Genomic DNA, 13,208 nt, shown 5'->3' with positions numbered 1-13,208 from the left:
ATCCTCCTTTCACCAACCTATGTGAGGGAAAAAAATGTAAAAGAAAAATGTTGTTTCTGTAGACGGTCAATTTTGTAAGGGTTTCTGTCAGTAACAGAGCACCCCAGTTCCGAGGGAGGTCATAACATTTTCTCTAATATCCTGAATATCGACTTCGTTCAGTATGCAAGCTCCTTTGCAGAAATTCAGGACATAATGGTAACGACATGATAATAACACAATCTTCCATCTGAAGTGCTCCTTATGATTTTCAAAGGGTTTTTATGGACATTATCTAATTTAATCCTCACAACAGCTGTAAGGGAGGTGCCATAATGTGATATTATTCCTAAAACACTTTACCTTTAAAAGCCATTATGGTGAGAGTGCTATAATTCATATCTGGAGAAAAATTGGTGTAAAATGTAGCCTAGAATAGTGTCTCCAACCACCCATGTACAAATTGAGAGAGACCTGAGGTTGTTTTCAGGCATGTAGGTAGGGTTGTATAGACAGGGAAAAACTGGAGCTGGTTTTGGCCATAATTTTATAATGTACTAATTCTTTTCAGTTATTAAGATTTTTGTATTGGTAAGAAAAATGAAGGCAAGATTTTTCAAGAGAAGAGAGACACCACTTAGGTGTTTACATGTGAGCAAAATGTTCCAAAATAATTCAAATGATGGAGGAACTGAGAAGCCACGTAGGGGAGCAGAGGTGACCCGGGGATGAGCAGAAGCCAGCAAACTTCCTAGGTTAGACGGAGATACCTTAGGCCAGGGGCTGGGGGGCCTGGCAGAAGCGGAAGCCCTGTAGGAGACAGAGCCCAAGACAAAGCTTTCAGAAGGCAGAAAGAACGGAGGGGGAATGTCCCAGGCTTCTGTCTACTCTCTCCAACCTGCAATCTCTCCCTAGTGCTTCCTACTGACGGAACCCAGAGGAGGTCACTCACACAGAGACCTGCATCAACCTTCAATGAAGCAGAGAAAAAGGGTGAAGAATGTGTTAGGAAGACAGTTGGGAGCTCTGGTTCTCCTGGGGGATGAGGGGTGGCTGCCCTGACTTGGGGCTGCCCCACCATGATCCTGCCCTGAGTAATTTTCCACACCTGGGGGAGGAGGGAACACCCTGCCAATGAGAACTCAGCATGCTGACTGCAAAACAATGCAGAGGGCTGCCTGGCCAACAGCACGGGTACAACGGGGTCTGGACGGTGACCTAGAACAAACTTAAGGTAATTATCATTCCATTGGCTTATTGCCATTCACCCTCCTCCACCATCAATGTCAGGTTCATGGGAGGTCTGCACGTGCAATAAAACTCAGGTCATATAACTCCCAACTGCCCATCAAGGTGGCTCAGGCATCACCATCGCTTTCAGGACAATGGTGATGTCTGAACCCTAAGGAGGGTCCAATCCAGACAGTATAAAACAGGACCCCAGAGCAAAACCAAGGCCCTTTTTGTTGAAACTAAGAGCCCGTTTGTTGTCTGTGATGAACATCTCTCGCTCTGTGGACTTGAATCTTGCTCTTGCCCTATAAAACTATGTTAATCTTCCTCAGTAAACTTGATTTCACGCTTGCCTAACTTTTGGTGGGCCTGGTCACTCTTCAGCCAGGGGTACACCAAGGACCGAAAATGCAGATAACTGCCTGAACCTGGGCAAATGGATCATGTACCAAACAGGCCCAGGGTATGCACTGAAGTTGGAAAGAGTTCTTAGTGGGAAATGTTTATTACTTAAATCCAGTAGCTGTACTTCATTTAGTAAATATCAGTGTTTCAATAATTTAGAAAGAATACTCAGCTGTCTTCTTACAATGATACGACTATAATTGTTCAGAAAATAAATGCACAGAACACAATCCAAAATGTAAACAGAATTCATAGTCCTCAGGGACTTGAGATGCACAATACAGCTTTCGTTCCCTCCTGCTTCCAGGGAAGCGTGGCTGTTTCCCCACAGAGGGACCTGCACTCACTCACTCCCTTCATTCCTTGAAAGTGAATGACTCGAGTGCTGACCATTTCATTCTTCTTCACCTGAAGCAAAGTAGTCAGAAGACATGGAGGGCTGAAGCCATTGCTGTGAAACAGTCTACCGTATCAATATTGCAATTTCCCCTTAACTATGGAGACTAAATCTAAAATTTTCAGAATTTCTTCATGAGTCCATTCTGGGAATAACTATGGTTAGGAAGAATTATATAGGAAGAGTGAGAAAAACAAGGTAATATTAGGCACAGAGAAACTCTAGATACGGTTTCATGCTAAGTAACACACTGGATGAAGGTATTTTGCTTTTTATATTCGATAATTGTGGGTTGGCTGAACAGACCCCCCTTAAAGCTGGAGCCTTTTCTGCTGGAACTGCCCTTTCCCTGGGAAGCCTCCCTCTGGCTTTGTAACCTCCTGCCTATCTGAATAAATACCTCCACCACCTACTCAAGCCTCTTGGCTTCCTTTTCTCCTCCCTCAATTTGTTTTCCCCCCGCTTGCACATTCTGTGCTACAACTGGTAGCTTCTACCCCTTGCTCTTTCTTCCCTTCCTCACTTCCCACACTGGCAATTTGTGCAAACCTCTTCCTCCGGAGGTAGATTCCTGAATTAATATAAACATCTTTGTACAACATCCTCGAAAGGCTTCCAGGGTACCAGGCCATCTTCTTGCTGTGCCAGCTGCCCAGGATACAGGTTCCTGTGGCTCTAATCATCCCTCCCACTCAGAGGGAGAAAAGACTAAAATTGCTCTATCGCTTAGAACCCCCATAGTCACCACTTTCATCTTCACTTTACCTTCTTCTGCCATTGTGGAATATCATCTTCCTCACCAGTGGACCTGGCACAGACGCCCTGGAGGAGCTGACATCTCTATCTGGCAATGCATCAGACTGCTCAGAACAAACAAACAAAAGAACCCAGCCACACTGGCTTTGTCCTCACAGACTACAGCCCTATTTCAGAGATCTACTAGTTGTGCGCACTTCTATAGGAAAAGAGCTTTACTCATTTCTTCTTTATCCACTGTAAGTCCAAGGGTCCGTCAAGGGTTAAAAAGAACCTTAAGTTACCTTCCTGCTAATGTTCTTCCAGACAGCATAAAATTGACCAGGACAAAAAGATTCTATTCCTAGATTCACCCTGCATTTACTCTATAACCTTGAACAGATGACTTGACTTCAAGGATTATAACAATTTATCCATTGCACAGAGGTGTTGTGGAGATTAATTAATTCATGTTTTTAAGGTGATTTGAGGATCTGCTAATGACAGATGCTATATAAATGCTAATTTTTATTATTCATTCTCACATCCATATATTCTCTTTCGGCTGTCTCATAAAATGGTCACCCTCAGAAATGACTATTAAACTCTTTTAAAGAATGAAAATGAGGAACTGAATTTTCATTCTGAATCCTGAATTTCTGTCCTTTTCAAGATGTAATTCTTGGGATCTCTAAGTCATTTAAATGCAGATCTTTTGACCGAATCGCCATTCTATATGATGCTTATACTTAAGAATATAGAGTTTTGGAAAAATCACAAACTGAACACAGTAGTACAGTCTATTGTTCAAGCACACGTTACCTGTACAATATCAAACCCAGTGAGGCTTTTAGGCTTTTAGATGTAAAACATTTTTATAATAGCCCAGATGTTTTTCATACAATTCCGTTCATACTTTTTGAGTATATTTAAAAGAGCCATTAGATAAAAAATCTCCCATATGGTCACGATGATGGCTTAGGATGTTATTACTTGCACGCTTGCTGAAAATCCTTTTAAAAATTTTGGGATTTTGCATAAACATCTTGCTTTTGTTCTTCTGTGGTCATTATTGTAGTAGACATGGCTAGTCTCTGGGACATGAAAGTTATACACAGGGAAACATGAGCTCTCATGGGGAATCATTAACTCAAAAGAATAAAGTATTGGTGTCCAGAGGCAAGGTCCAGACACCGTGGAGCTGAACTTGGCCTCACTGTCCTTATTTATCCTTTGGTTCTGAGATCTTGGGGATTTATCTTAGCTTTTACCCACATTCCAATTTGGTCTAAAATTTCCTTTATCTACTTGAGACAACTTTACAACTATCTTATTTATCACATTTCTTTAGCCTCCCAGAATGTCATTTCATTTTGACCTAGTGGAAAGAACTGCTTGGGAGAGAGGAAGAACAACTGCCTTTGGGAACTTTTTGGTCCTTAAATATACAATTATCAACATAACTTTGATAGAAAGGGCAGAAAACCAATGATAGCGCCTTTCTCTACATAGTGCCTAATGCCATTATCTATTGCGCTAAAACAACTTTCAGGTTATATAACAGAATGCGCATCCTGCATTGTACACTCAACATATATCAGTAGCAGGTTTGAAGCTTCTCTCTATAGGCACAAAGAAGCTGAGAACACTTCTGGTTGCTTATGAAACACGTGGTCTGATGTCCCTGTGGTTGGACGTCAGAATCCCGACTCTTAGTATGCTCAAGTTACATCCTTCCTGGCAAATGACAATTTAAGACCAAAACATTTAGTGGTCATCATTCCATAAGCATTCAGAGTAAAGCAGTACTTACTCTGAACCATATTGATCTAATATAATAATAATTAGAGTTTATAATCAGTGTAATGGTGAAACTCAGAGAAACATTTCTGTTTTATTATTTATTATTTATTTTTATTTTTTTGCAGTTTTTGGCCAGGGCTGGGTTTGAACCCGCCACCTCTGGCACATGGGGCCGGTGCCCTACTCCTTTGAGCCACAGGCACCGCCCCTGTTTTGTTATTTTTAACAGTTACATTTGCATGGAAAATGCAGATCTTGGTTTGGTTTGTAATGCCAGGCTGACACCCACTACACACCAAAAGGACCAGAGAAACATCAGAAAGATCTTCAGTTGTTTTTTTCTATAGGTGCCCTGTTTAGTTCCTCGTATGAAAGAATTATGCCTGATGGGTACCTTTTAAAATATTCTGGTTTTACTTTTGTTTTTAACAAGATGGGTTTGAATAAGGGGATTCTAATGTTCTACTGGAAAAACTCTATGTCCAGAATCTTAATCCCACCTCCCCCAAATTCTACGATGCTACCTGCAAAAGCTAATGTGAGTCTTCTTCCCCCAAACCAGTGTCACAGGAACTGACTCATCTGTGCACCCTGTCTCTATACCCATCTATCAAATCCCAAGAGAAGACTTAATCTGTCACGGCTCACCTCTAGAGAACTCATGGATATCGTCGATCCGGTTTCACTTCTTGATAGTCCTGCATTATCATCCAACTCAGAGGCCATGAAATTCTTCACAGCTGTGCGCGGCTCAAAAGGCAAACTCTGCATATGCTCCTGGGGTGCAAGATGTTGATCTAAGTTCATACTGAACTGGTCCATTACGGGGGGATTCATGTTGAATTCGGGGTTGACTTTGTAGTGCAATAGCCTTTCATGCGGCAAGGTTTCCATGCCAATATTCATTTTGCTTTCCTCCTTCATAGTTGGCTGGGTATTTACAGAACTTCTGGGCATCACAATGTAGTCACTTTCCATCATTCTTTCTTGAGGGTGGACGATGTCCATATCAGCCCCTCTCAAGTTATCATCCGTACATAAGTAAACAGTTCTCCGCAATTCACTGTTCTCTTTTTTTAAGCATTGATTGCTCAGCTCATTCATACTCATAGGCATGTGCAGACCTGTGGGTTGCTGGATGATGACTTTGGAAATGACGTTTCCAGGCAACGTGGAATAGCTTAGCCCTTCAGGATTCGTCCCCTTTTCTTCTTCGTCATCATTTAGAGAAATCCTGGAGAGTGTTCCCGTTATTGTGGCTGCCCGGCAAGGGCCGATATCCTTATGAAGAACTGTGAATCGGAATACGAAAGTTGATGAGAGAGGTTTAATGTGTATTTGTTTTTTTATCATTATATTCTATTGTCTCTTTCCCTACCAAATAATTTTCTCCATAAATCAAAAAATCAGTTTTAAAGATTACATATCTACTTGTTTATATGTGGCCTAGATTATTACTCACTTCCTCTTTATTAATCCTGGTATGCTCTCATAGATTTTAGGTAGCCCACAGCTATCGCATATCAGAAAGTTAACAGGCTTTCAGAAATTGCAAACAACAAAAAAAAATAAACAAAAAAACAAAAAACAACTTTGCATACGTTTTCAGGGAAAAGGTGATTGGCAGAGATATTTTCTCCATTTATCTATTATGAAGGTTTTTTTCTTTTTTTAATTGTTGAGGATTCATTGAGGGTACAAGAAACCAGGTTACACTGATTGCATTTGTTAGGTAAAGTCCCTCTTACAATTGTGTCTTGCTCCCCAAAGGTGTGGCACACAGCAAGACCCCACCTCCTCCCTCCTTCCTTCTCTCTGTTTTTCCCTTCCCTCCCTCCTTCGTTCTCTCTCTGCTCTCCCCTCACCCCCCACCATGTCATTGTCATTAATTGTCCTCATATCAAAATCGAGTACATAGGATTCATGCTTCTCCATTCTTGTGATGTTTTACTAAGAATAATGTGTTCCACTTCCATCCAGGTTAATACAAAGGCTGTAAAGTCTCCTTTTTTTTTTTAAATGGCTGCATAGTATTCCAAGGGTTTTATAAAAAATAAAATTATCAATCTGTTCACACAAATTTGATTTTTTCTTAAAGGCTTTCCCAAGTGTTCTAGAACTTCATTAAAATACTTCTTGAAAGATCTAACTAATGAGACCTTCATTCTAATGGGCCAGAAATTTCTTCAAAAATTGTGCATGTTTAAAATTAATGAGAATTTATCCATTGAAGTGTATATTGTCACAGAAGATACATGATTCAAAAGCAATATCATCTTCAGTTCTATGTAGGAAAAAAAGACATTTTTTAAAAAGACCAATATACATACTTAGATGCTTTTATGGGATTATTAAAATTGCCAATTAAATGTAGGCAGAAAAACTGTATGAGCCACTGGAAACTCCATTCTACTATAAATCTAAAAAATCGTGATTTAGGGGAAAAAAGTATATGGGCCAGGCACAGTGACTCACACCTGCAATCCTAGCACTCTGGGTGGCTGAGGCAGGAAGATTTGAGACCAGTCTGAGCGAAGCAAGACCTCATTTCTAGTAAAAATAGAAAAAGTTAGCAGGTTTGGTGGCGCACACCTGTAGTCTCAGCTACCTGGGAGGCTAAGGCAGGGAGATCGCTTGAGCCCATAAGTTTGAGATTGCTGTGAACTATGAGCTTGCACTCTAGCCAGTGCAACAGAGCAAGACTGTCTTTAAAAAAAAAAAAAGAGAGATAGAAATAAAGAAAAATAAAAGTGTGTGATAATTTGTAGCTTGTATTAAGAAAGGGAACAAAATGAAAATGTAAAACAAATCAAACACAAACAAACCAATCGACAAAAGAGTTCAGAATTCTTCATTATATTTTAGTTTTTTAAAATCTCTGTATAAAAAGGAAACCATGTTTTAAGGAAAATAGAGGCAAAGTAACTCAAAGCATGCTTCACCGTGAACAACTATCAGTTTTGAGGGTATGACAGAGTAAAATTTTGAAGACTTATTCTTGGTAAATTTGGTATTCAGAGCAACAAACAGCCTGTGTAAAAGTTGCCTTGACAAGTGCACCTAAGGCTGCCCTGTGTACGAAGTGGAGTAGTTGTCATTTAAAATTTCATTAGGCATAGATAACACTAAAATAATTGGTTTACTGTCTCATAAAAATTTCCGAAATATTGAATTTTGTATATGATTCAATTTTCAACTATAACAATAATTATTATGCATTCAAGCAGAGGTGGAAAAATAGAAGATTATGAACATTTTACTTATTACATAAAAAGAAGCCTGTAAAATTATCTCAAAACAAGAATTGTTCATGTAAAACCTATCTTTAAGATACTGTGTCTGGTTATTGTATTATTGTCTTTTTATTTTAAAAACTATAAATCATGTCAAATTTCTGTTTTTGTTTTTTGTTTTTATTTGAGACAGAGCCTCAAGCTGTCCCCCTGGGTAGAGTGCCGTGGCATCACAGCTCACAGCAACCTCCAACTCCTGGGCTCAAGCGAGTCTCCTGCCTCCACCTCCCAAGTAGCTGGGACCACAGGCACCCGCCACAATGCCTTGCTATTTTTTGGTTGCAGCCATCGTTGTTTGGTGGGCCCAGGCTGGATTCAAACCCGCCACCTTAGGTGTATGTGGCTGGCGCCTTAGGTACTTGAGCCACAGGCGCTGAGCCTCTGTTTTTTCTTAATCAACAATTTGTTTGTGGCTTTTTGCAGCTAACTATATGTCAAAAAAAAAATTGAGTTTTAAGATGGTACTTCTAAACCTCTTAAAATAATAGACCACTAATGAATGTAGATTGCAGAAATAATTATGTATGAAAATATTAAGATGCAAAGAATGTTAAATTAATAGGTGTAACGACAGTCTAAATAAAATACTGTTTAAATGTCTCAAAATTTAGGACAAAGACCTTTTAACCTTTAACCGTATCTAAAATCAATCTAAAATTTATAGCAGTAAAATTTAAAGGTGAGTTGTGGGAATCTATTGTATTGCATTATGGACAGATAATTTTACAGTTTATGCATATAGTATAAACTATAAAAGAAGCATTGGTACAGACTATTGGCATTATAATCTGTGTATAAGATACACTTAATTTTGTACAAATATAACATAGCTATAGGTAAAACATTTACCATTAATATCTATCAGTAACACATTTTTATCAAATTACATAGCTATGTTTACTGAAAATTTGTAGATATTAAATATCTGAATAAAGATAATTTTTCTAATGAAGTAGTGATTACCCTATATGAGAGATATACCTGCTTCTTAGACTTGTTCAAAATATGTTCCCATTTTTGATTGTGCATCATAAATTAATCACAGCATTTCTTCATGAAACCATGATGTTGAAGTGACAGGACGTGTCGGAGAAATTAATCAAGTAGTGAAATGCAAACACACTCCCCCAAATCATAAAACATCTGAATATTTGGCATAGTCAGATGCACACTCCACCCTTTGGAGAAGTGAATTTCAACCAAATTCAGAGGAATATTATTTAGAATAATAATCTAAGACTTTAAAATTGAATATATGTCAGTATGGACAGTTATCTCCAAATGAAATCAGAAAAACAACTCCTGACAACCTCAGCTAAAAAGAGCACCAGTGAAAAATGAAAACAGAAAATAAAAACATTAACAATTATTTAACAAAAGAGAGCAAAATGAATACTGAAGGGTTAAGGTCACGGCTCAGAGAGGAGGGTCTGATACAGCGGTTCTCAAACATTAGCATGAATCAGAATTACCCGAGTGGTTTAGTTCTTGGAATCCCCTTTGCCCAGTTTATGACAGAAAAGTTCTGGGGTAGGGCCTTGAAATTTGCATTTCTATTACCTTCCTGGATGATGCTAATAGTGGTGGTCTGGGAACCATACTTTGACAACCGAGTTAATGTTAATGGCTCTTATAAGTCTCCTTTATCAAGGAGAAGTGTAAAGAGTACTCCAAAAGAGGCTGAGAGGAAACAAAGTTAAGGGAAGAAGATTAGAAATTAAGCAGAAACTAATTATGTTAAATAAATTTAGGCTTCTGGACCTAGACAAATCGCATCCCGTCTTGGAACACAGATGTGGAAACTGGCACCATGACTAGCAGTATCGGAGAAATTATGGAAGGTGGATGGAACAAAGAAAAAATATCTTATCAATTATCCAAAGAGGAAATGGTAGATGCTGGAAAACAAACACCAGTGATGTTGTGTCTTGGCAATATTTTGATAGATTTTCAACAAGGAAGGGCAATGCTTACACCCTACCCAGATCTACTATAGATTGTCAATCATGACATCACGTCACTTTACTGCTCTGCAATGAACACACTCTGCAGAGAGGATTTTGATAGAAGCCAGGCTTGGGATTAATCTCTCATACTCTTTTAACAAAAATTGTGAACTGAGATTCTGCATAGATCTTCATAAAGGGCAGCTGCTAGCAGGTGGGGCGTGCCTGACAGGAGCCTATGGGGGTTCTACAGCAGGTCTCCACTCCTCTATGGACTGTCTGAATGAAGACTTAGAAGATATTCTCACCAAACTTTTAAGAACTAAACAATCTAAATGGGTGGTATGTGTAAGGACAGGAAAAAGTGTTTGGGCTTCCTCTCCATGGCCTTGAGTATAGGACAAGATGACGCTGTCTGGGCTTTCTTCTAGGAAATCTCTGTGTATTCCTAGAAGGCTGAGCAGTGTATACTGAGGTCATGCTTATGTAACTGCTACTTTGCATGCTGCCACTTGTGTTCCCCTTGGTACAAAAATGCACAGGACCTTCCCCCTGTGCAGACTATGACTTGCAGATTGCAATGTGCAATTAGCTCCCTGGCCGCCAGGAGCTGGGGCGGACTGGCCACGCTTCCTCTTCCTGCCTCCGTGGGAGCTCAAGAAAGCATGTTACACCTGCTGTCCATGCCAGACTGGTCTGGCCAAATTAGAGCACTGGCATTATAGTATACTAAACTGAAAGTGGTAACAATAGCAAATACAGATAAATGCAAAAGCCAGAATTTTTTTTCCCCAAGGAAAATATACCAAAAATAACTTTTACATAATCTTAGACTGGAGGTGCCCTAATAGCTCCAGTACTGCAATGGAAAACAGATACAAACGTAGGTAGCATTAATATAAGTAATGTGCCAATTGTGACCAATGTTGGGTGAGTATGTATATATTTGAGCACTATAACTGAAAATTATTGGCAGATCAGAGGCTGATTTGGGCACTAGGTCCAGGAAGATGCTATGAGAAATGAGTGATGAAGTATGGCTTCTTTAATCTGGAGAAAATGACTCTGATGGGTCTAAATGTTAGTTGCTTTCACATTTTTGAATATTTAGTTAAAATAGATGTTCACTCTTGCTCTAAAAGGCAGCACAAATACCAACAAACAAACGGTAAGGTGATGTATATTTTATTCCAGTATCAAGGAAAATTTCCAACAACTGGAACTATTCCCCCCACCCCCAATCGAACATGTACTTTCCTTTAAAACTCTTGAGCCATTTACTCTGGTGAGAATTCAGCCACAGGCTGGAGGACAATGGGGTGTTAGCACTCTAAGGCAGGGCATGCTGCAAGCTTTCTCCTGGTTCCCTCTAAAAATACAACAACAACAATAACCAGAACACATGCGAGCGTGTATGTGCACACACAGACACAGACACACAAAGGCATTTTGTCCTTTCAGCGAACCATATTCCCTACATGATGAAATTGAGACAGACAGAGGCTAAACTGCCTGCCTTACACGTGACGACCAGTGCTGGCTGGAATGGAAATACTACGCCTTCATGTTTTGCTGTCATGCTGATCCCGAGGAACCCTTCCCAGTTCCTCTCACACTCCTCATTCTCTCTCTTCCTTTCTCTTTCCCACGCCCTTTCTCCCCCTCCGCAAGTACATTTCTGCTGTTATCGTCCTTACACTGAAAAGATTCTATTTATTCATGAACATGAATACCCGACGTGTAAACCAAAGCATTTAATTTAAAATTAAATACATAGAAATAATTTGACACCCTGATGGTTATATTGGAAAAATATAAATATGCTTACCTGATCGACAAGCGATGTCTACATCCTTTTCAAAGTCTGTCTGTAACAAGAAACAAGAAGATATAGAACCATCATTTAATGAAGACCTCGTGTGCCTTTTACTAATCGTATTGTCTGAGGCTTACAGATATCTAACTAGGCAGTATGAGTTCATTGTTTTGTGCAAAGGAAGTGTCTCAAGAAATAATCAGATTGCTTTCGAGAGTATTTTCTGAAGACAAAATGTTGACTAATATCAATTGCAATTTGGCATGTAATTTTAACAAGGAAATAGGTTACTTAATATCATCTTCATTTTGGAAACTGACCATTATGTATAAAAGGATAGAATTTTAAGTCATTTTCTTAACCAAAATAGATCAGAATGTCTATACTTAAATGTATATAATGTATTCCCATGAATATACTTAAATGTCTTTATTTATATTCCTTAAGCATTCAATTTGAGTACACTGTTTGTAATATAACGTATAATAATACAACTTAGCCAAACTCTTAATAATCAAATGAGGCACTTCCAGTGATTCATTTTAACTCAACTGTGGCAAAAGGCTTTCAGGTTTAGAAATCAAAATTGAAGATTAAACAATGCTCATCTGGTCCAGAACCTTCTGGAAGTGGTTCTGTCCACAACCAGGATGAAGGTTTTTGAGATGTGAATGTTTTCAACATCCTCCTTTTTCTTAAGAAAGTTTCATCCTTATACTTTCCACAAACGTTTATTTTAAACAATTCAATTTATTTAATAGAAAAATTAGATTATCCCATTTGAATTCAGGTCTTTTAATCATATGCATTTTCCTGTGGGGCAAAAGATTTATATGATCCAAAGAGCAACTAGTGTATAATACACCTTTTCCAATAACTATGTTAAATCAGAGATTTTGGTAGTTACCTGTTTTTATTAAGGCATTAATTATTCCTTTTCAAGTCTTAGTTACTAATGTATCATTTAGCCTGTTATTTTGTTCTCTAGTCCATAAAAGTTAATGATAAGTCAAATACTGTAGAGTGCAGTAGGAGATTTACTAAAAGGATCGCAAGGAAACTTCTTGGGGTAATGGAAATATTCTATATTTTGAATGTGTTGTGGTTACATGGGTATAAGCCTATATCTACAATAATTGACCTATGTACATAAAACGGGTGAATTTTATTATGTAAAAACTATACCTCAATAAAGGCAATTTGCAGAATAGAATGTGTAGATTTCTGCCAGTCACATTTTTTTTGTATATATAGAATTTCCCTGAAAGTATACACAGGAAACTAGTGATACTGGCTACCTCCAGGGAGAAGAACTGGGTGGCTGAGGAAGAGAACTTCTACACTTTGTATCACTCGAATTTTGTACTTTGTAAATATTTAAAAAAAACTAAAATATTTTAAATTGAAAAAAAATCGTATTTAAGTTCTGCTTTGAATGACACAGCTTCAATCTTCTTTCATTTCTAAAATACATTGAAATGGTTAAGCTTAAAGTATCCTGAAATTCCAACAACAGTCAGACCTCATGTTCAATAACTGATCTGTCACTGGAAGGGTGGCTATTCCTGTGTTTTAGGACAGTGGTCCTATAGCTGCTCATG

The 13,208-nt window shown here is 38.6% G+C and overlaps 1 protein-coding gene across 2 annotated transcripts in view; it reads right to left on the bottom strand.

Annotated features, from left to right (window-relative positions):
- The window catches only part of ADGRB3 (adhesion G protein-coupled receptor B3), a 734,763-nt gene that overhangs the window by 23,745 nt on the left and 697,810 nt on the right, over positions 1 to 13,208 (bottom strand). For both annotated transcript variants that reach the window (XM_003789674.1, XM_003789673.2), the window contains 2 exons: positions 11,620 to 11,659; positions 5,201 to 5,844 (listed from right to left, as the gene is read on the bottom strand). In XM_003789674.1, coding sequence (XP_003789722.1) covers positions 5,201 to 5,844; positions 11,620 to 11,659 — 684 coding nt within the window. The remainder of the gene's footprint in view (positions 1 to 5,200; positions 5,845 to 11,619; positions 11,660 to 13,208) is intronic.

The sequence above is a fragment of the Otolemur garnettii genome, unplaced genomic scaffold (assembly GCF_000181295.1).
Source record: "Otolemur garnettii isolate 467f Iridium unplaced genomic scaffold, OtoGar3 scaffold00035, whole genome shotgun sequence".
NCBI classification, from domain to species: Eukaryota; Metazoa; Chordata; class Mammalia; order Primates; family Galagidae; genus Otolemur; species Otolemur garnettii.
Note: the sequence above shows the minus strand (reverse complement) of the source record. Positions and strands in the feature narration are given on the sequence as shown.